This window comes from Schistocerca nitens, chromosome 1 (genome assembly GCF_023898315.1).
Source record: "Schistocerca nitens isolate TAMUIC-IGC-003100 chromosome 1, iqSchNite1.1, whole genome shotgun sequence".
Classification (NCBI taxonomy): Eukaryota; Metazoa; Arthropoda; class Insecta; order Orthoptera; family Acrididae; genus Schistocerca; species Schistocerca nitens.
The window spans coordinates 660,708,470-660,735,584 of record NC_064614.1 but is presented as its reverse complement, the minus strand read 5'-3'; the positions used below and the strand labels follow the sequence as shown (position 1 = coordinate 660,735,584).

General features: G+C 38.6%; 1 protein-coding gene across 2 annotated transcripts in view; it reads right to left on the bottom strand.

Annotated features, from left to right (window-relative positions):
- Positions 1–27,115, bottom strand: part of LOC126259052 (centrosomal protein of 112 kDa-like) — a 166,976-nt gene that overhangs the window by 124,726 nt on the left and 15,135 nt on the right. For both annotated transcript variants that reach the window (XM_049955692.1, XM_049955691.1), the window contains exon 3: positions 13,859–13,999. In XM_049955692.1, the coding sequence (XP_049811649.1) occupies positions 13,859–13,999 (141 nt within the window). The remainder of the gene's footprint in view (positions 1–13,858; positions 14,000–27,115) is intronic.

Genomic DNA, 27,115 nt, shown 5'->3' with positions numbered 1-27,115 from the left:
TGACTTGAAGTAAAAAAATCTAATCCATTTTGAAAACCTTGTTTGTCTGAAGCTTCTGCACACTGTCCAGGAGAATTTTTGATAATATTATGTATGTCACTGACAGAAGTGGCACTCGTTTATAATTACTGACATTTTGTTTGTCTTTCTTTCTATGCAGTGGGTGGATTAATGCTATTTCCCACCCTTCTCGAATCTCTTCAGTTTTTCAAATGTTCTCAAAAAGCAGTTTTAGATTATTTGTAATCTTTGGTTCTGACCATTTCAATAATTCTGCTGTAATAGATTCTTCACCACTTCTGAGTGATTTGATAGCTTTATAAATTTCTCACTCTGTTGGTGGGAAATCTTACACCCGAGTTTGTGGAATTGCTGGAAACTCCAACTTAACCATTGAAACTGGAAAGTTTAAGAGTGTCAAAAAAATGTTGATGTTATTTTGTAATTTTCTTTGTTATTTAAGCCTATTTTGCTATTTTCATCTTTGAAACACATACTTGGTGCTTGATACCCTTTAAGGGAGGTAGGACGTCAAACGGGCCGTCTTGGAGCTGGGGACACACCACAGGACATTTTAATTTCCACTGTCTATACTTTTACGAATAAATTCATACAACTGTCAGTATGACCAGGAAGGATTCAGGATTCACTATCATAGCAGTGGAAGTTAAAAAATATAACAAAATAATTTTTTTTTACATGTGAAAGTTCATCATTTTTTCACTTCTATGGGTTGCGTTTGTTGCTATAGGTACACGTTTCTTCATAAGTAAGAGAGATTCTTCAATGAATTTTGCACAGCATACAAACAATACTTACAGGTGTATGAAACTCTAGAAATTATTTAATTCATGAAAACATGAATGTGCTGTTACATTTTAATCTTTATGTTTAGAAAAAAACTCAAATATTATAGTTCATTATCTCAATTTTTACTACAGTTTTTAATATATTTGGAAAATTCTAGAGTTTCATACATCTGTAAGTATGGTTTGTATGCTGTGAAAAATTAACCGAAGAATCTCCCTTACTTATGAAGAAAAGTGTACCTATAGCAACAAATGCAGCCAACAGTAAGTGAAAAAAATGTGAAACATAGACATAAAAATATAAATTATTTTCTTATATTTTTGAACTTCCACCACTATAAGTGTAAATCCTGAATCCTTTCTGGTCATTCTGACAAAGTTTTATGAATTTATTTTTAAAAGTATAGACAGTGGAAGTTAAAAATCCCTGTGGTGTCTCTCCTGCTCCAAGTCGTCCCGTTTGACGTCCTAACCCCCCTAAGTACATGTTCAAAAGTTTGGTAAAAATTTCTGGTATTACTTTTATTAATATTTTCTTGTATTTCCATAAGCAGAGTTTTTCAAAGGTACTTTTGATTTTTTGGATTACTTTTGGCACTTCTCTTCTGTGTTATCTGAATTCTTCTAAATAGTCTTTTTTTTTTAACATTTCCATTTTTGAGCTCTTCATTCTAGTGCTTCTTCACACTTCGTTACACCATGTTCTCTTTCTATTCCTGGTGAGTCCTAAAGTTTTCTCTGCTGCTTTAGTAATTATGTACAAGGAGATGATGCCAATTACCTTGTTTTGCTGTCAATTTTTTCCCTATATTTTTCTATTGTAATATTAGCTGCAGCGGAGTTGTATCTGATTACTTTCTTGGTGGTACTCTTTGTTTTAGATGAGAGAAATCTTATTTTAATCTTAGAGAGATGATGACCTGAATCAATTCATGCAAATGCAGCTCTCTCTCTCTCTCTCTCTCTCTCTCTCCCCTCCACTCACACACACACACACACACACACACACACACACACACACATGGTGAGTAGCAATCTGTCCTTTTCATAATATTTTCATTATTCCATTCCGGGTTTTCCATTGCTTGATTCTATTAACAGCTATTTTTAATAATTATTGCAATTATTTATAATAATGTAGTTATAATTTTCAGTCATCTATAACTTCAAAGGTTTTCGAACATTCTGGAAAAATCTACTTCTAAAGATACTTGGTACTTTCTAGAAAATTCTGAATACATCTGTCCCTCACTGACACATGAAACACCACTCAAAACATTTTAAACACTATTCATAAGCACAATGTGTGACAAAACAGTTTTTGCCACCCACACTCGCCCACTTCCACCCATCATAACCAAATTCCCTTACTAACAGCAGAAGACAAAGGGTTGTCTACCACCACAATCACAAGTGGGTGGTCATGGAGAAAAGAGTGCCTTGTTGGCCAAAAGCTCACTTCCAACAGTCTTTTCGTTGCACCTGCAACTCAGCATCTATGCTATATGGTGAGTGGCAACTATCCTTTCCATATTATTGTCACATTCCATCTTGGGTTTTCCATTGCTTGATTTTACAATGTAATAGAGCATGTTGAAAAAAAGAAAAAAGTAATTCACCATTGCATGTGGTGTAAAATATTTTCAGATGACAAAAGACAGAGTTTGAGCTAATGAAGCAATACAGAAAAAATGGAAGGTGTAACTGACATTAAGAACTGATATTGGAACGTGAGTCCCACATGACCCTAATGAAGAAAGGAGAATGGGTTCTAAGATGCTCTTCTGTTCTCTGCTGCAATCACTTTTCAGATTGCATTGCAATGGTTACACATTTTCTTTTGTCAGAGTACTTACTGCTTATGAGCTAATTACCGTAATTCCTAAGTTATGGATCAGGTGGCCTATGGATGTAGTTAAGAAACTATCAACTAGTGCTCCAGGTGACCTATATACACACACCAATGAATACTAAGCATATATTTTTCCATTTTGATTTTACTATTATTACTTCAGCTACTTATGAGGGACGTTTGAAAATTCCACGCAAAGTCTGAGAGATGGCACCACCGGTGCGTATCGAGGTCATGTTTAGTTAGTAGCATCTTTGGAAAGAATGCACACCAAGTTTCAGCCATATTTGTCTATTTATTTGTTTGACATTCATGTGAATCAAGGAAGTCGAGTGATTGTCAAAAAATGGACGAAAAAGAATTTCGTGTGGTGATTAAACATTACTTTATGAAAGGTGAAACATCTCAGGAGACTAAAGAGAAGCTTGATAAACATTACGGTGCCTCTGCACCTTCGATTAGAACAGTTTATAAGTGGTTTCCAAATTTTCGGAGTGGCCACATGGGCACAAGTGATGCTGAATGTTCTGGATGCCCTGTGGAGGTTACGACTCCAGAAATCATTGATAAAATCCATGATACGGTGATGGATGACAGAAGAGTTAAGGTGTGTGAGATTGCTAGTGCTGTGGTCATCTCGAATGAACAGGTACATAATATTTTGCAAAAACATTTGGACATGAGAAAGCTATCCACAAGATGGGTTCTGTGATTGCTATGCTTGACCAAAACCAGAATTGTGTGAAGTGTTGCAAGGATGGTTTGCAGCTGTTCAGGAAGAATCCACAGGACTTAAAGTGTTGCTATGTCACTGTGGATGAAACATGGATACATTACTATACTCCTGAGACCAAATGACAATCTAAACAATGGGTTACCAAGGGAGAATCTGCACCCCAAAAAAGGCGAAGACCAGTCCTTCGGCCACGAAGGTTATCGCGACTGTCTTTTGGGATTCACAAGGGATAATCCTCATCAACTATCTGGAAAAGGGTAAAACTACTACAGGTGCATATTATTCACCATTATTGGACCATTTGGAAACCGAGCTGCAGGAAAAACGCCTGAGATTGGACCGCAAAAAAGTCCTTTTCCATCACGACAATGCACCAGCACACACCTCAGCAGTTGTGGTCGCAAAATTATTGGAAATAGGATTCCAGCTCATTTCACATCCCCCCCTATTCTTCAGAATTGGCTCCCTCAAACTACTATTTGTTCGCCAATTTGAAGAAATGGCTGGTGGGACAAAGATTTTATTCAAATGAGGAAGTGACTGCAGCAACTAATAGCTATTTTGCAGACTTGGACAATTCCTATTATTCGGAAGGGATCAACAAATTAGAATAGCGTTGGACAAAGTGTATAAGTCTAAAAGGAGACTATGTCGAAAAACAAAAAAGGTTTACCCGAAACTCTTAAGTAGTTTTTACATTTTTGCACGGACTCTTCAAATGCCCCTCGTATATCTATGACATCAATATTTACCTACAACACGTTATGACTGATCACAAAATGCATGCACCCCACAAGAGCCACATCCCTTTTTACAGAGGGAGAGGCAATGTGTAGATCTGGCGAGATGGAGGGAGAGGAATGTTGAAATGGATCATTCATAATGTCAGTGCTTTATCTTTCCTTGCCCACTCTTTGTAAATTAGATAGGTCTAGTACAACTTCCTATGCTGGAATCACAGCTCGCAATTTTACCGTTTATGATGATCCACTGCATGAAATTCATATGTTAATTCTGTTTCTGACCATATGCCAGATTCTTAATGAAACTTGTTTGATATTTTTGTTTCTTAGGGCACATAAACTTTCCAGTGTTTCCTATGTAACAAGATGCAATAATTATACAAACTGAAAATCGAGGGGAGAGAAAGGAAAGGGAATGGAATGGAAGGGAAAAAGTGTTATCAGTCTCGTTCTACATCCTCCATGCTTGCTAATTCTAGATTTCCATCAGATGTCTGCCATTGTTGTAAATCCACACTGAAGGTTGTGGATTCACAGCCCATCGAGGTGAATTAATTATACGAATGCATGGTATCTTTTTCTTTCAGACGTGTCCAAAAGAACAGACACCAACACATTCATACAAGACACAATAAGTTGCACAGAATTTCTTTTTATAATGTCCTGAATAAATCAAATTGCACGATTAAACTGAAATTCGTGGCATTATTATAAGTCTAGATTTGTACAGAGCTAATAACCAGGTGCATTCATACTCCATTAATTAATAAAGTGAGAAAATATATCTTTCTTTTTAAAATCATGATGTGAAATAACTTCTCAAGCATTCAAAATGCTACTTTTAACAAAAAATATTTACAAATAAAAATGATGGTTGCTCTATCATCTGTATAGAAAATTATTGTTTGTGTGCCTTATACATGTTACTTCAAGAGTATTGAGGTCTGACTTACCACCACTCTTGTCTACAGAAGTTAACTCTACCAATTGTGGAGAATTACACTGTTTTCCCCTTATATGCTAAAGAGGCAAAGACCACAGTCTTCTAGATGTGGGTCATTTCCCTTCAATTAGTGACACTAAATGCAGTTGCTGTTACTAAAAGTATTTTACCTTCCAGATGTTGCCACTGAGCAGCATGAAGTGCACTGAAGGAATATGTCTGCTTCATCTGTTCTGGTCCCCTAATAACTGCATGTAACACTGAATATGTTTTGCATATTGGTGCAATGGATGCAATCAGAGAAGGCATCAGTGCCATTAGGTGTGTATTACACATTAACCCATTGCTGCACTTTACAGTAAAAGCACGAAGCTAGTTTGAAACGCAATTGGAAACGTTTTCAAAATGTAGACAAAGTAAAAGATTTGTCACAATGTTAAGACAATTTAATGTCAGTCTTTACAAAAGGAAAGGGCAGTGATGGCATCAATCTCGAAATCAAAATCTTATTTGGAATATCCATACATACAATGCACTATTATGATCTCATCTGAAAGATCTTGTTAATTTTGGGCAACTGAAGATGATAAATCAAGAATTAACTGGACTAATGTTTTTATATCACACTGGAATATCAGTATCAAAATCATAATTATCTTGTTTAATGCTGTCATCATACCAGAACATCATAATACCTTTCATTAAATAATGACACAGAAGTGGTAACCAGTACTTACGTTCTGTATACAAAAAATTATTTGCAACTGCCTTAACGTAGCACTATCCGTGTGGACGAGGTGGTTTGCGTGCTCTGCATCCGGAGGGCTATGCCGGCGGTAGCATAGCTACCAGCAGGGTCACCCATGCCATGCCGGACAGGTCAAAGGGGAGGAGCCAGACGAAGTGTGTCCCACAACGACCTATATTAGCCTGTCTCCTATCCTATCCTAAACCTCTCCTTTTCCTTACCATTACAAACCCTTGCCAGGGATACGGTGAAGTCCTTAACAGCAGCTACGGTGGATAAGAACATCCTTGGTACGGCGCAGCTAGCAGAGGAGTCACCCTTTCCCTCCTAAGGGCAAATTAGGAGTGGATCCACTGCCTTGTGGTGAAAAGGGATCTTCAAGGGCTGAGGAAGTTAACCCAGAAAGAACTTCCTCAGATGCGTTAGGCTTAGCAGGCCAGTAGATGAGAAAAAGTTATCATTGCTTTCAATCAAAGAACAAGCACCAGATTAAAAATACTTAATGTAGACAGCACTTCTTGTTCCCCTGGAACGGATGACAGCTCTTCACAGCCTGAAGAATAACCGAGGAATGCAAGAAGATACACTAAACAAGAACAGAAAACTAGAACCCAACAAAAAGACAAAAACAAGTTGAGAGTGGGAACATTAAATGTAATAACCTTGACAGGGGACACTAAAGAGGTTGCAGACATGATGGAAAGGAGAAAGATTCATATCCTTGGATTATGAGAGACCAAGTGGAAGGGAAAAAAACTCTAAATTGCTGAGAGGTGGGTACAAATTATACTGGCAGGGTCGCTGAGAGGTTGGTAGAAATTATACTGGCAGGGTTACAATAAAGAGGCAAAAAATGGAGTGGGGTTTGTGTTTCACAAAGACATTGACCCAGTTGCAGATGTGAGCTTTGTAAGTGAAAGGATAATTGGAGCAAGACTGACCATGGGAAAGAATAGTTTTCCTATACTCCAAGTGTACGCACCTCAGCAAGGGTGCAGTAGGAAATAAACTAAATTCCTTGAACAACTGGAAGACCAAGTAAAATAAGATAACATTACGATAGTTGGGCATCTGAATGCTCAGTTCGGCACAGATATGGAAGATATGGAAGACGAAATGTTGAGGGCGAAGAAATTCTATATCTGTGCATAAGGAATCATCTTTTAGCGAAGAATACATTCTTCAAGAAACAAGATAGCCATAAGATTACTAGATATGGCTGGGATGGCAAATCTAAGACAGTTATAGGCAAAAAACGTCATACCAACTGAGCACTTGGATAGCAACCACAGGTTACTAGTAGCTGATCTACATTATAAGATGAAAAGTTTGAATGCTATACAAAGAATGCCAAAAATTAAGGAGTGGAAGTTGAAAGAAGAAAAAAAATAAGAAAAGTTTCCAAAATCTAGTAGCACAAAAATTGCCAAAAACTCAAAGGGTAGTGTAGAGGAAGAGTGGAACCTATTTAAAACATCAATAGTTAACAGTGCTGTGTAGATATGCAGCAAAACAAAGGGTAAAGTGAAAGACAAAGAAACCAGTTGGTGAAATGATAGAGTAAAAAATGTAATATGGCAAAGAAAAACATGGAGTTTGAAAAAAGAAAACAAAACCAGGGGCTGGTACCAAAAGATGAACACAATGTGACAACACTAGAGAAGGAATACTGACAAAAGAAACTCCAGGCAAAGAGAATTGTGACAGAAGAAAAGGAGAAGAGAGGGGAATATTCACCCAGAAACTAGAGCAGGATAGCAAAGGGAACCAAAAACTGCTGTATGGGTTATTGAAATGTAAAAGATCTGATAGAGATTGAAACAGAGGATGGGGATATTATCAGGGACATTGAAGGTATCAGAAGAGATGAATTATTTTGAAATCTTACTGAATGGGGAAGGTGCACAAGAAAGTGACACCGAAGTCATTGAATTAGAGGAAGAGCAGGATCCAATCTCTTGGTTAGAAACTAAGAATTCCCTGAAACAGATGAAAAGTGGGAAGGCGGCTGGAGTAGATGAGCTAACAGCGGATATGATTATAGCCGCAGGAATCCACGGAATACAATGGTTACACCGAGTACTGGGGGTGACATGGAAAGAAAACAAAGAGCCAGATGAATGGAAAAAAGGAATTATAATACCACTGTACAAGAAAGGTAGTAGAAAGAAATGCACCAACTACCGAGGAGTCACACTGTTATCAAACTGCCTTAAGATAACAGAAAAGCTCATTACAAAAAGATAGCGGAAAATTCTAGAACACCAATTAGAGGAACGACAGCATGGGGTCAGAAGTAATAGGGGAACAAAAGATCTCATTTTCTCCCTCCATCAGTTAATCGAGAAATATTGGGAAAAAGGAAAGGACTTTATAGTCGTATTCGTGGATTTGAAAAAAGCATATGACAGTGTACCAAGGGATAAAATATGGGAATGCTTCAGAAAACAATGTTCCTGATTCATTAATTAAAAAAGTCCAGATGCTGTACTATGGTTGAGAGCAGTGTACATGTAGGAGGTGGAAGATCAAAATCGTTTAAGACAAAGAGAGGTGTTCAGCAAGACAGTTTGCTATCCCTTTTACTCTTCATTACACTTACGGACACAGTCATGAAAAAAATTAAGGAAGAAGAAAATGAAGGTCTCAATGCTTCTGATTTTGCTGATGACATCGCCATTTCGGGAGAGACCGAAATGGAGGTTCAGAGGAGACTAGATTAATGGAACACAAAATTTAAAAAATTCAAGTTAACTGTGAGAAAGAACAAGGCAGTGGCAAATGAAGATGAACAGTGCACCCACCCCTTGTCACATCATAGTGGGAGAAGGTTGAATGTGTGAAAAGCTTCAATTATCTGGGTAGCATCATATCATGCAATGGAAGTTCAAAACTAGAAGTCTTAAACAGAACAACAAAAGGATCTAGCTTCTTCCACCAACAACGAAATCTAACCTGGGGCAAGAAAGTCCCTCAAAGAGCCAAACAGATCACGTATAAAACTTATCTCCTGCCAATCATGATGTATAGTCTAGAGGCTTGTGTCATAAGAGAGTCAAATACAAGCACATGAAATGAAGTTCCTTAGGTCAGCTCTACAAAAAACTGAGGGGGGGGGAGTCAGAAATGAATATGTAAAGAGAGACCTGCAGGTGACATTGACTCCTGGAGATGGAGGTACCAGGAAGAAGACCAATTGGGTGGCCTAGAAAGAGATGGACACGCCAGATTAAGGAAGATCTCAAGAGGAGAGGAGTCACATGATATGTAGTGGAGAGGGAAAAGTTATACCAGGACAGAAACCAATGGAGGCATATCGTTCACTAAGTTCCTACCCGCCTCACTGGAAGGAAATCCTGACGATGAACATAAACCACGCAAAAGAGTTTCTTAGTTTTACAACAACTAGTTTCTATTTTCAGCAATCATTCTTCCTCTAAAAACATTTTTATCTCTCACCTTGTCATTCTTACCCCTGCCTCCACCACCACCACCACCACCACCACCACCACCACCACCACCACCACCACCACCGGACTGAAGCTGGGACTGCGCTTACCAATGTACTATCTTTGACCTCATGTTCTATGACACATCCCTTTCTCCATCTTTGTCTCATCTCGTCTTCATAATTGGTGAAACCGTCTCATCCTGTGGTCTACATGAACTGCCCTTCCTTTGTATGCATTCCCCATCTATCTCTCTCTCATCCCAGAGGAAGGAAATAATAGTTCTGAAAGGTAGGATAGGTCCGTTGAGTGTGACACATGTCTACTGGCAGGACTAAATTTTTCACTTTCTGAATACAGAACTTGGTCAGCAATTCTGTGTCTCAACTTTATAGTTCCCTCGACAATTTTTTGATACCATTGATTTCTTTCCCTTCATGTATTTCTTCTACAAGTATGAATGTGCACTAAATACGATACGCTGTGGCATTTCAGTAACCTCAATAATGCATTTCAAGTGTGTCAGTTGAACATAATCAAGGGCAAGGTTCTGAATGTATAGAGTGTGTTCCCACATAATGAAATACAGGTTTCAACATATTTTGAGGGAACGACTGACAATATTATCATGCAATCAGTTATGCACTAATCAAACACCTCCTGGTCACAGACTGATTCGTGGGTATTATTAGTTGGTCTTCACAGATCACACTGTACCGTAGTAAGCAGTGTTGAGTCTTTTCTCGAATAATTTTTGTATGGCTATATCGCTACTCACCATATGAACGAAGTGTTGTGCAGCATAAAAGTACATTTAGTAGAAAACTGTTGGATGTATTTCTAGCTATTGGACAAAGTTGTGTGCACTTTAAAGAGACTATGCATACGTATGATTTCAGTATCTTTTACCAATAAGTCTCGAATAGGGTCGCTAGAGTACTTAAGTGGTTTTGTGCAGGAATGTTGTCCGCACTTGCCTTGAGGTACGATGGGAACAAAAGAAGGTGTGTCAGCTGTTTGTTACACGGACAATGAGAGCTGCAGGCAGACCACGTGTTTTGAAGCAATACATTCAGAAGAAAGAGTGCCGTGTTGCTGTAAATGAGGATTATAAAATTAATTGTTCTTTGTTTGAGTCACAGCTGTTTACACTGTGCTACTATCTGAAAACCAAGGACAGTGTCGAAACCCCCAATACATTCGAAAGAGCACCAAAATATTTTTCTTCTCTGTCTTGCTATGCAAACTGTCTGCGAGAGCAGACCAAGAGAGTGGATAAATGTTTGTTAATTAAATCATGGGGAGATGTAGGTGTATCACTGATTATTAACATGTTGAACATGCCACAATCATATATAAACAATGATCCACCTGCCTTCTCCAATGAGTTAAGTAAAAACCACTGATCTATGTACTTCGTGTGCTCGCGCAGACTGACTGCATATTCATTTCACCACCACATTTGATACATTTCTCTGTCTCTGCAATTAATCCAGAGACACACATAATATCAGTTCACTTTATAGCACTCACTGCCATAATCTCAGAATATTTCTCTCAAAACTAGCTAATACACCGACGAACAAAGGCAATGTTTTCAATGTTCTACACGCTACTAAAAAAAAATCAAACAATTCCCTCCAGCATTTTTCAAATTTTGACAGTAATCCTTTGTAAAGGGATTAAAAGAACAGTCGGATTACTTGGAGTTAATTCTGATGTCATTTTTGTTCACTCAAGTCAGCAACCTTTTTAGTTCAAATTTTGAAAACTTCTGATTCTGTTTGAGTTTGAAATATGTAAAATATTTCACTAATTATTTTAATTAAACTCAACCTTTGGTTTGTCATCTCAGGATCATTGCTGGACAGAAGCTTTGAATACACACATCTCAATTAACATAGCGACATGGTCAACATAATGACTATGCCATAGTGCTTGGCAATAATCTAAATCAGCATAACCAGCATGAGGATCAAATTATTCATTCATTGTCTAGGTTTCTGTGTGCTTGTTATGATGTCACAGAAACAGAAAGTGCATTCTGTGTATGATAAACTAAAAATTATTCATTATGTGAAGAATGATGAAACTTTAGCAAGCTTATAAAGTGAGTTGGTATACCTGAAGGAACAATCAGCGGATGAGTGAAAGAAGACAAACTTACAAGTTCTTTAAATACTATTGAAGTGTGGGAATGAACAGAAGATTGCCTAAGAAAAGGCAAGTGAACTTGACAAATGCCATTAAAGGAAGTTTTTAATAAAGAGAAGTGAAGGTGAGAGCCATTTTGCGAGCCCAAGCTGAAAAATTTCAGCTTTGATTTACATGGCAACAAAGCTTTTATAGCTTTTGAGTGACGGATTTTAAGATTGAAATGTTACTATAAAAATTCGCCTAACAACCGCTGAATGAGAAGGAAGGTCTTTGAACAGTTAATCTGCTTGTTTCCTGAAATTCTACATAAAGCAATGGTAGACGAACATTTAAATGATCATCAAGTGTATAATTGTGATGGAACTGTGCTTTACTATTGATTGCTTCCAACCAGAACTGTGTGTGTGTGTGTGTGTGTGTGTGTGTGTGTGTGTGTGTGTGGAGGGGGGGGGGCAGGTTAGAAAATGAGTATACATAATAACCCTCCTCCTTGCCACAAATAAATTGGGCAGCAGTAAGCTGAAAAACAGGTGAAAGTAAGAGACCAAGGTAAGCAAGTAAACATGTCATCCTTACAATTCACTTACAGGCATTCAAAGAATACTTGGATGATGTGTGACAGTTTTACCAACTGGTTTCAAGAAGAGTTTGTTCCATCAGTGAGACAGCACCTACATTTACTCAAGCTCAGAGAAGCAGCTCTACTAATCCTTCATCACTGTCCAGCTCATCTACCTGCTGATGTGTTGCAATCAGAACATGGAAAAATAAAAGCTTTGTTTTTGCCAAAAACACATGACAGAATTAATTCAGCTGCTGGATCAGTGCATAATACGAGCATTTGAGACTCGTGATCGCAGTGAATTGCTTGCTTGAATAATAAATTCAGATGAGAAAATGTCCTAGAAATCTGTAAATTCTTAGTGTTGCACATTCAGTAGGCTTGGCATGGCAAAGCATTGGTCCAACCACTATTAGGAATTGCTGGAAAAAATGTTCCATTGAAGAAAATGAACAGATGAACACTGTATTGACATAGATTTCAATAGTGGCGACATCCAGTCTGCATGTGATGTTTTACAGCGCAATATTGATCTAGAAGACTTCAACCACTTGTTAGTCATCAATAATGAAGGACTAATTTTTGAGATCATAGATGACAATGAGATTATTGATGCTGTTTGAAATGAGATTAGTGAAGCAGTCAGTGATGGCGATGAAGAAGCTAAAAAAGAAAGTATAGATGATGATCCCAGTACACACAAAATATCGGATAATATAATCAAAGTGATAATGTGGATGGAGCAACAGAGTGAACCAAATCGAACTGAGTTGTTGCACAAGACGAGCACAAAACAATAGGCACTAAAGAAACTGTGTGAAATGACCTGCCAAAGAAAGTTAACTGACTTCTTTAAAGCAGCAGAATAATGACGTACTGTAGTTTGCAGGTAGCACTGTAAATTATCATACTGTAGGTGACAGTATACTTTATAAACCGTATTGAGACTTGTGTTACTGTTTGACATCTGAGCAAAGTTCGTCTAATTTCTGTACCCTTTTTGATAAATTTCTGAAATGTTTTACTTCTAATGTTCTTTAAATGTAAATACACTATTGTATAGCATATATAATATTGCATTGTGTGTTCTTCCTAATATTCCATGCATATTTTGTCATTACACAGTTCACTCTCAATATACCATCGGTATGATATAACGTGGAAGCATGTCCCCCAACAACTGCGTTATTTCGGGCTTCTGAAGTACTTTCTTGTTGTCGTGGCGCATTCATTCTTTAGAAACCTTTATGAATTTTAATATAAAATGGGAATGTATTATACATTAAGGACATTTATGAATTTTAAAAAAGGAATGGTGTACAAGTAAAATTGAAGTTTCAAAAAAGGAATGATCAGCAGCAAACTTAGTGCCCAAAACAGAACAAATTTACTTATCTCTTAACTATACCATTGAAGGGTATTTATTTAGTGTATATGGCCCTATTTCAAGGAGACTAGTGTTCAACTTGGGTGTGGTGTTGAGGTCATTAGCAATAAAGCATTACCTTACATTTGTCTAGGATGGGAAACTTGTCCTACACTAGTTTATTCGAGTTCTTTGTGGCTTAATTTTACCACTAAAGAGTAATTCTGTAACCATATTTAGAATGTGAATTAACACCAAACAAGGGATAGGGATATGAACGCAAAAGTTTTCTAAACCTAAAATCCTACCACCAAATGAGCTTGTGTGTTTATAAGCAAATAAACTAATTTATTCATCCACATATAAGAATATTCAAATGGTATCAATTTTTTGATGCAGTTACTGGATTTGCAACTGCTGCAAGGAAAGGAACCTACTTTATACACTAATTGTTAGCAGGAACACGTGTAAATTATGACCATATATTGCTTACCCTTTCATTGATTTGAGATAAATCTGCTGCTATGGATATATTGTGCTGTGTCTGGTTCAGTCTTGTTGCTTCAAGCTCCTCCTTCAGTTCTTTTATTTTATTTTTGCAGTCATTTAGTTGAAATTTATATTCATCACGATCCTGCAAGTAAAACACGCTAAAAATTATCAAGCTTTGCTTCTACAGAAAAAGATTTTTTCTGTGAAACTTACGGGCAGATTAAAACTGTGTGCCGGACCGAGACTAACTTGGGAACTTTGCCTTTCGCGGGCAAGTGCTCTACCATCTGAGCTATCCAAGCACGACTCACACCCCGTCCACACAGCTTTACTTCTGCCAGTACCTCATTTCCTACCTTCCAACATTCACAGAAGCTCTTCTGTAGGAGACGAGGTACTGACAGAATTAAAGCTGTGAGGACAGGGCGTGAGTCGTGCTTGGGTAGCTCAGATGGTATGGCATTTGCCTGCAAAAGGCAATGGTCCAGAGTTCGGGTCTCGGTCTGGCACACAGTTTTAATCTGCCAGGAAGTTTCACATCAGCACACACTCCGCTGTAGAGTGACAATCTCAATCAAGATTTTTTATATTTTCTTTTATGTGGTTGCTAAATGCTCCGCATTCCAAAAACTTATATTTGTTTTCCCAAACACCATCAATGCACATAGCGGTAAGTCAAATGTATAAGAAAGCTAATTAATAAATTTTAAGATTATCTTAATTTTTTTTAAGTTCATATTACGAAGTGACCTTACCATTCACACTACAGATGTCTCACATAAAAAACGAATATCACAATAATAATCTCCGCCACGACGTTATTTGAAGCACATCATCATAGTTTCGATCTATTAAAATTATACTCAAACTATAAACTATTGCAACACTGAATTAATGTCACTTTGTATACTGGTAAGCATTATCAGAACGTACATCTTATAGCACAATTTACAATGTAGGCTACCGACATCAATTTCAGGTAAAACATTTTTATAAAAATGTTATCTACTTCCCTAACATCTTTTTTGTAAGATTATAACTTAACTATGCAACGGAACACCCAAATCATCATCATAAACTGAATACCTAAAAGGCCAAGAAAAAGATGATATACAGCTCAACAGGATAAAGAGGTTTTATTGGCAAACTAAGCCTCACTAGGGAATTCTTTTCCACAAACACATTCTTGGAAATGTGCATTTCTTTTAACACACGGAAAAGACTCATTCAAGAACAACAAATGTTGCAAACAATATAATTTGACTGGAGAAGAAAGGGAAACAAAACTAGCAAACCAAGTGAAAGGAAATGCCCAGGGTCAATTTTGCAGCATGCCAAGGAAATTTAGAGTATTTGTGGCACATCAACTGCTTCTAGAAGCTTGCTCAAGATTGGTTCTGAACATAAGTAATGGCTATAAGTCTGGTCTCCGCCAGTTGGCACCTGGCCCATCTTCATACAACCTAACGTTCAGTAATTCAGAAATGCTGCCATCGTACATGCCCATGACCTTCTCATCAGCACACTGTCTATGACAGTGTTAAATTATTCGTAAAAATGGATGCTGAAATAATACAACTCCCACACTCCATGCTGACATATCGCACGGTAGCTGATGAGTGTGACCATAAAGGCATTTCCTATTTATACTCACTCCCATGAGCCACAATGCTGAGTTGCAGCTTGGACTGCACAAATAACAGAAATGCCAGAATATGTAAGTAACCAATTTTTTAAAAAATCAGATGTCTGGTCAAAAAGAAAACAAAATAACTAATTATTAACTGAACAGAAATTTGGATACAGCTTCCAACTACACATACATTCACAAATCTTAAGAGGAGAAAGACGAATTACAGAGAAACAATACAAAATTATGTAAAATTTAAACAAACTGAGAAACTCATTTTTCTAAAAGCTTTCTAATATTTATGATACTTAAAAAATTCCTTATTATTACAAGTAAATAATTTATTGACTCTGTAAATGAAGCCAAGGCAGACGTAAGCACAACACTTCTGAGTCTTTGCAAAATAAATGGCACTACAAGGAGAAGGTCTGAGTCTTGAACCGCACCAGTTGAGGCAGATGGCAAAATAACAAGCGCACTAAAACAGTAAGTGGGAGAGGGCATATCTTGGTTCAATGAAGCAAAGTTGTGTAGAAAAAGCATAAGGCCAATTAAGAGATATAGCATCATTTAATCACAAAAAAATTAAAAACTGATGGTTTGTATCAGTAATATCAGGGTATAACACCATGTATGAATGCATTATCTACTACATTTCAGCCAACTTTCTGATGTGTCAGAGGTATGGGCTTATTAAGTCAACACTTGGGATTAACCAAAACACTCTACCAATTCACAACCAAACTGTTACCATTCATTCAAACAAACCTAGACTTCAGGTTACCCTACAGATCAGTATTTCACCACACCTAAAAATTCATAGGCTTCACTAACTCTCAACCAAACTGTCACTTTCCAGCCAAACCCAGACTTTAGCCCATGCTATCACCACAACCTACACCCCAAAAACTAATGTTGCTGTAAAATAAGTATTCTTTGTTCTATTCTCTTCAAGTTTGCACACTTATGTCATGCAGATCATCATCAGTAAGTTACTGGACAGGGCATGCATCTGATATATGTAGGTTCAGTAGAACCAATCCTTGTACTTTAAGTCCAAAATACAACTTCACACGATTAAGAATGTCAATCAGGTGTTTAAGTATTGGAATGACAGTAGCAGAACCTACTTTCAGAACCAGCATAACCCAAGAATGACAGCACACTGTTAGTTAAGAGGGAAGGGGCTTTTTTTATCTTTCACTGGCCTACTGAGAGAGAGCGACAGGATTCTAATTATTATCTGTTCTTCAGTGAAATGAGTTTTTCGTTATAACAATTTAATCCTATTTAAAGTTGAATTAATTAAAGTGTGTTTATTCAGCAATGTGCCATGAGATGGCAACAGGTAAAACATTTTCAATGGCAAATATCTGAGGTTACAGCAGGCTGTGCATTTTCGCAACAATAGGAATTAAGAACAATAGGAATTAAGAATCACATTTTGCAGCTGCAGCCCAGAAGATCTGCACCACCCTGTCCATAAGTGGCCGTCACTTCTCCAGGTCGAAGAGGACAAGCGCATGGCATTCCTGAGGCAACTAATGAGGAAAGTTGTCAGTCTTTTGGGTCTTTCTTCAGTTCCTACTCCCTAAATGTATTATATTCTTACACCAGAGTCATTCCACGTCAAGAGAAACAGGGGCCCCCACTCGACCATCTCCAAATCTAATGAATTTTGGTGTGAAGGTTCTATATGGTCTTTGTTGGCTACATACCAAATTTCAGTTCAGTATCTTCAGTGGTTAAATTCTTAGGGGATTTTAAAGAGAGGCTACTCACCTCCATATCATGTACAATGGTGCAAATGTGCCAAGTTTGCTAGGCTTTTTTAAAAGTTCTAGCAAACATTTGCGTTAATATACATAGACAACTTTTCATGATGAATCACACTGTGGCAAAAATTAGGGATTTAGCCTTACCTAAATATAGATACAAGCCTCTAAAGTGGCTAAAAAATTCGTTGCGCTATTCTGAGAGCCATGGTTTGACCAACCACTGCTAATTTTCATATGGACCAATCACACCAAAACTTCAGAGGGTTATTCATATCTATGATGTCTATATATCGACCAGATTTAATTAACATTGGATACCCAGATAAAAAGATATGCACCTGCAAAGTTGGCCAAAATTTTCTAATTGATAACTTTAGGGTATTTTTGGGGGACAATATCTCAACTGTGTTTTCTTCAATACTCTTTCTTGCTACAGCTGGAAAAAGAATGCTTTACACTTTGAAAGAAATATTGTTTAATTCCTGGATCTTTCAGTTTGACGAGTAAGAATACATTTCAAAAGTTGTCATCTTAGCACTTCAAGAAGATTGAAAAGTCAAATATTTTGCTCATAAAGTCCCATGATTAATTATTTTTATTGAAGTGTATAAGTCAGTTTCAAACATTAGTTTAACACATGACATAAAAACAAATATAGTCAAAACACAGCAAATTTGCAGAACAAAAATACTAAAGAGTCAGTTCCACTTTTGGTTAAGCACTTCTATAAATTTGTCAATGACAGATCGTGGATAACTGTATTGTCTTCCTGGTGATGATGATGATGGGGCTTCTAAAGTCATGAAGATATGTTGCTCGGGAATCCAGCAAGTATTTTTAGCAGTCAACTAGTGGAATGAACAGGCATGACCATGTGGGTGCATAAAGGTGATGAGGACATGTTGTTCGTGGGTCATTCCATGTCAGTTCAACCAGGGGCTCCAGCTCATAGTCTCAGATTTGACTAAAATTCAGTACACTAATTCTACCATGTGTGGAACACTCGTGTACAAAGTATTAGTTTCCCTTGCCAATTAGTTCCAGAATTATGACTTGTGAAAGAAGGTGGCATGACCTGGAAATTGCAACCCGCATCTAGCAATCTATCTTCAGACCCAACTTCAGGTCTTAATAACTTTGGAACTATTCTACACAGTCCAGTGGTATTTTTACAACCCAGTAACATCCATTTAGAGAACACACTCCATGAATCAATCCATCAACAACATATTTCTGAGGGAAAATAAAAAATTCCAAAATGTGATTAAAAAATGTAATACGTTAAAAGGTACATATTGTAGGTGCCCTCTATGCCAAATATAATTCACTCAAAAAACGGTATAAATTTTTTGTGGTAAGCTTAATGTGGCCTAAACACACACAGAACTCATCATGCCCATATCAGTCACCAAAAATGAGTTACATGCACACGAAAATACAAAATTTGAAAAATTACCTGAAAAACGTGGATTTTCGAAGTGTGGTAGCACAAAAGGGACAAGTGGTATCCAAGCCAAATTTCACACACTGCATAAGTAGACCATAATGACATATATCTCGAAATTTTAGCATGTTATTGCAAGACATTTGTGTACAATGGAAGTTGACAGATGTATTTGGTGATGTGGCCATTGTTCCACAACACAATTTTGTAAAAACATATCGTAAACTGTTCTGCCTCTTCTTATCTTCTCCCACAACTGTTTCATCACTAAGCAACAACATATAGACAGATTAACACAACCTATCATTAATGTTTACTGCACCTTAACTGCTAAAAACCAGTTAATTGTGCTTCGAACAGAAATTCTCCCACACTTTAGCTACTGTACTCTGTACATTGAGTGGCAAATTGTACTGGCTTCATGACACTGTGGTAGGAACTGGAACTGTCATAAGAATATGTTCAAAAGGAATCCAACACCTGTCTGCCAAACGTGGCCAATTAAATGATCTTGCTGGTCCTGCTGGTGCCATGAAGTTCACAAATACATCACCTTCTGCTTCAAAGCACTCTGCAACACAGCCTAAGTACAATTTGTCATAATAAACAGCAATAAAATAGCAACCTGGTTGTATGTTGCTGCTTTTGCTTCTGAATCCTGAGTCAGACACACTGTGAAGACGCATGTTGTGCATGAACCTATAGTTATAACATCTACATCTACATCCATACTCCACAAGCCACCTGATGGTGTGTGGCGGAGGGTACCCTGAGTACCTCTATCGGTTCTCCCTTTATTCTAGTCTCATATTGTTCGTGGAAAGAAGGATTGTCGGTATGCTTCTGTGTGGGCTCTAATCTCTCTGATTTTATCCTCATGGTCTCTTCGCGAGATATACGTAGGAGGGAGCAATATACTGCTTGACTCTTCGGTGAAGGTATTTTCTCGAAACTTTATCAAAAGCCCGTACCGAGCTACTGAGCGTCTCTCCTGCAGAGTTTTCCACTGGAGTTTATCTATCATCTCCGTAACGTTTTTGTGATTACTAAATGCTCCTGTAACGAAGCGCACTGCTCTCCGTTGGATCTTCTCTATCTCTTCTATCAACCCCACCTGGTACGGACCCCACACTGCTGAGCAGTATTCAAGCAATGGGCGAACAAGCGTACTGTAACCTACTTCCTTTGTTTTCGGATTGCATTTCCTTAGGATTCTTCCAATGAATCTCAGTCTGGCATCTGCTTTACCGACGATCAACTTTATATGATCAGTCCATTTTAAATCACTCCCAATGCGTACTCCCAGATAATTTATGGAATTAACTGCTTCCAGTTGCTGACCTGCTATTTTGTAGCTAAATGATAAGGGATCTATCTTTCTATGTATTCGCAGCACATTACACTTGTCTACATTGAGATTCAATTGCCATTCCCTGCACCATGCGTCAATTCGCTGCAGATCCTCCTGCATTTCAGTACAATTTTCCATTGTTACAACCTCTTGATACACCACAGCATCATCTGCAAAAAGCCTCAGTGAACTTCCGATGTTATCCACCAGGTCATTTATGTATATTGTGAATAGCAACGGTCCTACGACACTCCCCTGCGGCACACCTGATATCACTCTTACTTAGGAAGACTTCTCTCCATTGAGAATGACATGCTGCGTTCTGTTATCTAGGAACTCTTCAATCCAATTACACAATTGGTCTGATAGTCCATATGCTCTTACTTTGTTCATTAAACGACTGTGGGGAACTGTATCGAACGCCTTGCGGAAGTAAAGAAACACGGCATCTACCTGTGAACCCGTGTCTATGGTCCTCTGAGTCTTGTGGACGAATAGCGCGAGCTGGGTTTCACACGATCGTCTTTTTCGGAACCCATGCTGATTCCCACAGAGTAGATTTCTAGTTTCCAGAAAAGTCATTATACTCGAACATAATACGTGTTCCAAAATTCTACAACTGATCGATGTTATAGTTCTGCACATCTGTTCGACGTCCCTTCTTGAAAACGGGGATGACCTGTGCCCTTTTCCAATCCTTTGGAACGCTACGCTCTTCTAGAGACCTACGGTACACCGCTGCAAGAAGGGGGGCACGTTCCTTCACGTACTCTGTGTAAAATCGAACTGGTATCCCATCAGGTCCAGCGGCCTTTCCTCTTTTGAGCGATTTTAATTGTTTCTCTATCCCTCTGTCGTCTATTTCGATATCTACCATTTTGTCATCTGTGCGACACTCTAGAGAAGGAACTACAGTGCAGTTTTCCTCTGTGAAACAGCTTTGGAAAAAGACATTTAGTATTTTGGCCTTTAGTCTGTCATACTCTGTTTTAGTACCATTTTGGTCACAGAGTGTCTGAACATTTTGTTTTGATCCACCTACTGCTTTGACATAAGACCAAAATTTCTAAGGATTTTCTGCCAAGTCAGTACATAGAACTTTACTTTCGAATTCATTGAACGCCTCTCGCATAGCCCCCCTCACACTACATTTCGCTTCGCGTAATTTTTGTTAGTCTGCAAGGCTTTGGCTATGTTTATGTTTGCTGTGAAGCTCCCTTTGCTTCCGCAGCAGTTTTCTAACTCTGTGGTTGTACCACGGAGGCTATTTTCCATCTCTTAAGATCTTTCTTGGCACATACTCGTCTAACGCATATTGTACGATGGTTTTGAACTTTGTCCACTGATCCTCAACACTATCTGTACTTGGGACAAAACTTCTGTGTTGAGCCATTAGGTACTCTGTAATCTGCTTTTTGTCACTTTTGCTAAACAGAAAAATCTTCCTACCTTTTTTAATATTTCTATTTATAGCTGAACTCATTGATGCCGTAACCGCTTTATGATAGCTGATTCCCTGTTCTGCATTAACTGTTTCAAATAGTTCACCTCTGTTTGTCACCAGAAGGTTTAATATGTTATCGCCACGAGTCGGTTCTCTGTTTAACTGCTCAAGGTAGTTTTCAGATAAAGCACTTAAAAAAATTTCACTGGATTCTTTGTCCCTGCCACCCGTCATGAACGTTTCAGTCTCCCAGTCTATATCTGGCAAATTAAAATCTCCACCCAGAACTATAACATGGTGGGGAAATCTACTCGAAATATTTTCCAAATTTTCCTTCAGGTGCTCTGCCACAACAGCTGCTGAGCCAGGGGGCCTATAGAGACATCCAATTACCATGTCTGAGCCTGCTTCAACCGTGACCTTCACCCAAATCATTTCACATTTCGGATCTCTGTCAATTTCCTTCGATACTACTGCACTTCTTATTGCTATAAACACGCCTCCCCCTTCACTGTCCAGCCTGTCTCTGCGGTATACATTCCAATCTGAGTTTAGGATTTCATTACTGTTTACATCTGGTTTCAGCCAACTTTCTGTCCCTAGTACTATATGGGCGTTGTGACCGTTTATTAATGAGAGCAGTTCTGGGACCTTTCTATAGATGCTCCTGCAGTTTACTATTAGCACATTAATATCGTTATTCCCTGTTGCATTTTGCCTACTCCTACCTTGCCGCATCTCAGGAGGCATCTTGTCGGGCCTAGGGAGGGAATTCTCTAACCTAAAAAACCCCCATGTGCACTCCACACGTACTCCGCTACCCTTGTAGCCGCTTCCGGCATGTAGTGCACGCCTGACCTATTCAGGGGGACCCTACATTTCTCCACCCGATAGCAGAGGTCGAGAAATTTGCACCCCAGATCTCCAAAGAATCGTCTGAGCCTCTGGTTAAACCTTCCACTCGACTCCAAACCAGAGGACCGTGATCGGTTCTGGGAATGATACTACAAATAGTTAGCTCTGATTCCAACCCGCGAGCGAGGCTCTCCGCCTTCACCAATTCCGCCAACCGCCTGTACGAACTGAAGATGACCTCTGAACCCAGATGGCAGGAGTCATTGGTGCCGACATGAGCAACAATTTGCAGTCGGGTGCACCCAGTGCTCTCTATCGCCGCCGGTAGGGCCTCCTCCATATCTCGGACGAGACCCCCCGGCAAGCAGACAGAGTGAACACTGGCCTTCTTCCCCGACCTTTCCGCTATTTCCCTAAGGGGCTCCATCACCTGCCTAACGTTGGAGCTCCCAATAACTAATAAACCCCTCCCCCCGTGTGCCTGCTCGGACCTTGCTGAAGGAGCAGCCACATGTCCAGTCACAGGCAGAGCGGGCGATGCCACATGGCCAGCCTCCACATTTACCCTCCGCCTCATGCGCCGTGAACGCCACTGAACCCGCCACTCCCCTTGGGGAGAGGGTGGCCCAACCGCGCCCAGTACCCGCGAAGATGTCTCGACAGCAGGGACAGTGGGTGAAGCATGTAACACCTGGGGTGTACAATGTGACCAGACAGTCTGCTCATCTGCACATCGTCAGAGTTCACTGGAGAGAAGTGATGATGGCTCCTTGTGCCTGCAACAGTTTTAACGTGTTCTAGTCTGCTTTTTAGCAACTCTTCGACTGATTTCACCTCATCTTTTGAAACATAGAATGATTGTATGCCAGAGATATTTTTCTGTACCCAGGTAAATAATTGAAGAGGTGTTAGAATGTGACCTCCTGTAGGGTGCTGCAGACTAGCTCGTGATGCCATACACTTAATGGTAGCACCAATACCATCACATACATTTTTACCATGACCTGTTGCGAAAAAATTCCATTCTGCGTGAATCCGAAAATCATGGTAATGCATGCATAAATTTTTGAGATTTTTACAGTTTATGTACTGACTAGCTGCCCCATCACTGAAGTATTTCGCAAAATGTATGTGAGGCAGCTTGTTTTTCACATATGCCATGACAGTGCGAATGTGGGCATGAACTGAAATGGCATCATGAATTAAACAGTCACTAAAAATGCACAGATTCATGACAGACACATCACCTGATTCACCTCTATAGTAAATCGCAAATGGCTGGAGAGTTGCTCGACTGTTGTCCCAAAAATGTCCTTGGATGGCACCTTGAACTATAAATGCATAATTTTCAGAAAAGTCTAGTATTACTATAATTTCATCTTGTTTCAAATTATCCTTACAAAACTGGAGATAAGCCGATTGTGCTGTTGCTGTGAAGCTGTGTGTGGTCAGATTGTCCATTTTTTGACAACACATTTCAACAAAATCTTCCACTGTACTTAGCTTTGTTTCAAGACTTGTGTGATCCATGTGCGTCCATTGTTAGTAAGAAACAAGTTCATCGTCATCCATAAGGAGTTCACCATACAGTTTGTTATTCATGTGTTCTACAAGATTTGCCTTACCAGGACACTTTTCACACCTGTGTATCATGCACTGGTAGGAACTGATGTCACACACTAGCAGCTTCATTGCACCTTTGTAATCCAGACCAGAATCCTTTATAGCAGCAAACATCAGCTTAGCATTTTGATGGGTCTCACATACACAAGCATTGTGCCCCTTGCAACAAGCATTGTGCCCCTTGCACTTACAGGCACAACCCATTTTGGCCGAAGATTGAAAAAAGATGATAAAACTACTTTGGTATTGGGATACTTTTCCTTGAATTCTACATATAGTTCTGATATGTTGCATAGCAACAGTTTTTTGCATCTGTACACGTACATTTCCCATTTTCACCATTACGTAGTCTTTTTTCCAGGCATTATTTGGCTGTAGTCATTATTTTCATAAAACTCCGACACTAGCATCTTTATTTCTGAACTCAACTGCTTACCCTGAGCCTGCTGAAGTTATGGAAGCACTCATTGGGTTGCTTTTACTTTCCTAGCTTGCTTTACCATATATGCAGAAACATTGAATTCCTTTGCAGTGTAGGTAAGAATAGCTACTTTTTTCTCGGATGTGGATATGGCACATTTTTCTTTCAAATCATGCACAATTTTGTCCAAATCAGAGCATTTCTAGCACGATTTCTGTTCCTTTGGAGCAGATAGTTCTTCCTCTTCCACCATTAGTGTGTCAGCTATTTTGTGTTTTAATTGCATTTGAGCTTCTTGTAGGTTTCTTCTACCATAGCTGGGCCTGTCTCTTTTCCAAACTTTGTGTGTCTTCATGGGAGACAAACCAAGAGCAGTCACAGAAGTATTTCATTGCTCATCTGCTGTGGTTGTAGGTGGCTGACACTCTGTGTAACACACCTGGAACATAACTTTTGTCCTGGTTTCATGTTAAGTCCCATGCACTGATTCACTTTCAATACTGATTTTATATCAATTTCTCTGAGGCTACACTTCACTTCACTGTCTGAAATGGATCAAAACAACTTCTTTGTAGGAAAGAATACTTATCCAGAAACACTTTCATATGATGATAACAAACACTAAAGTTTCCTGGAACCGTAATTCTTGTGCCCACAGGGTGTATCCCGGATCTCCATAGCAACAAATCTTGGTCCAATTCGTCCAGATAATACAGTACAAAGCAAATAGCACATTTTGTTCCATATGTTGTTTTATGACATTCAGATGCTTGTGCTCTACCAATACTGCAACTTGTTTGAACAAAAGCACCACTAGTACACTCTTCTGCCTCCATACTGACTTTCCACAACAGTACTGACCAGTCTGAACTACAATCTTAAAAACATGAGTAACCTGTAATTGTTGCTTGTTTCCTTTGTTGTTCCTGCAAGAAAACTACCATTGTTTAACTTTGTTACCTAATGGTTCCCAACAATTGCTGCAGCTTTATCTGAAACAAGCTGTCTGCATCATCACTATTACTTGCTAAATCGTGTTAAAAGAAACGTAACCAAATACATCTGTCAACTTTTATTGTACATAAATGCATTGCAATAACAAGTTGAAATTTTGCCACACATTATATTATGGTCTACTTATGCAGTGTTTGAAATTTGGCTAGGATATCACTTGTCCCTTTTGTGCTACCACACTTCAAAAAGCCACGTTTTTCAGGTAATTTTTCAAATTTTAGTATTTTCGTGTGCATGTAACTTTGTGTGACTGATATGGGCATGGTGAGTTCTGTGTGTGTTTAGGCCATATTAAGCTTACCACAAAAAATTTATACCTTTTTGAGTGAATTATATTTGGCATAGAGGGCACCTACAATATGTACCTTTTAACGTATTACATTTTTTAATCACATTTTGGAATTTTTTATTTTCCCTCAGAAATATGTTGTGCTGTTTTGATTCATAGAGTGTGTTCTCTAAGTGGATGTTACTGGGTTGTAAAAATGTCACTGGACTGTGTGGAATATTAAGACCTGAAGTTGGGTCTGAAGATATATTGCCAGATGCGGGTTGCAATTTCCGGGTCACGCCACCTTTTTTCACAAGCCATAATTCTGGAACTAATTGGCAGGGGAACATGAGTGTTCCACACTTGGTAGCATTGGTGTGCTAAATTTTAGCCAAATTTGAGACTATCAGCTGGAACATTTTCTCAAACTGGTTGAATTGACATGGAATGACCCTCATGTCAAACTTCATTGTGTTTCCAATCCACCAAAAATTGCCATACATAAAAGTAGCATACTGTCCTGGTTGTAAACTTTGAATTGAGACTGCTGGAATTTCTTCATCTGCTTCGAAGGCATTAACTGTGAATATTGTAGCATCATCGGAACTCTGCTTATTCTGAGCTGATCACAATTAATTGTTTTTCTCTCATTCCAGATACTGGATGTCCCGTGGTACACCTTGTTTTTGATCTGGGTGGATTTTTTCAATTTCTTCTTTTGCTTCATAAAAAGCTTTACACCTGGCATACTATCATCACAGAATTTGAATAAATCATATGGAGTCAATATTTGGTTATCTAAGGCCCTCTGCAGACTAGCACAGGCTGCAAGTCCTTTTGCTGTTCCCCCAATGCCGTCACAAGGCAATTTACCATGGCTTGTTCAAAAAAAAAATTCTATTTGGCAGTGATGCCAAAATCCTTTCCGTGCAGGCATAAATTGATGAAATTTTTGAAATTCTTATATTGAGCAACTGAATCATCAGTAAAGTAATAAATGTTCTTAATGTATTCAGTCTGTCTTTAAACATGTTATCAACTTTATTTGAAAAGCACGGACAGCAATGGTATCTTGACAGAACAGTCGCTGACCATACAAATGCTAATACTCTGACATTCTTTGCCATTGAAATAGACAACAGATGGATGAAATGTGGCCTGACTATTTCTCCCAATGGAATCCTTGCACAGTATCCTGAACATCAAATGAATAATTCTCAACAAACTCTATCAATATAATTAATTCATTTTCTGCAAGATTTTTTTTAGCTGCTTAAGATGTAAACAAGGGCGATGTACTTGAGGACAATATTATGGAAATGGACGGGGATGTAGATGAAGATGAAATGGGAGATACAATACTGCGTGAAAAGTTTGAAAGAGCACTCAAAGACCTGAGTTGAAACAAGGCCCCGGGAGTAAACAAC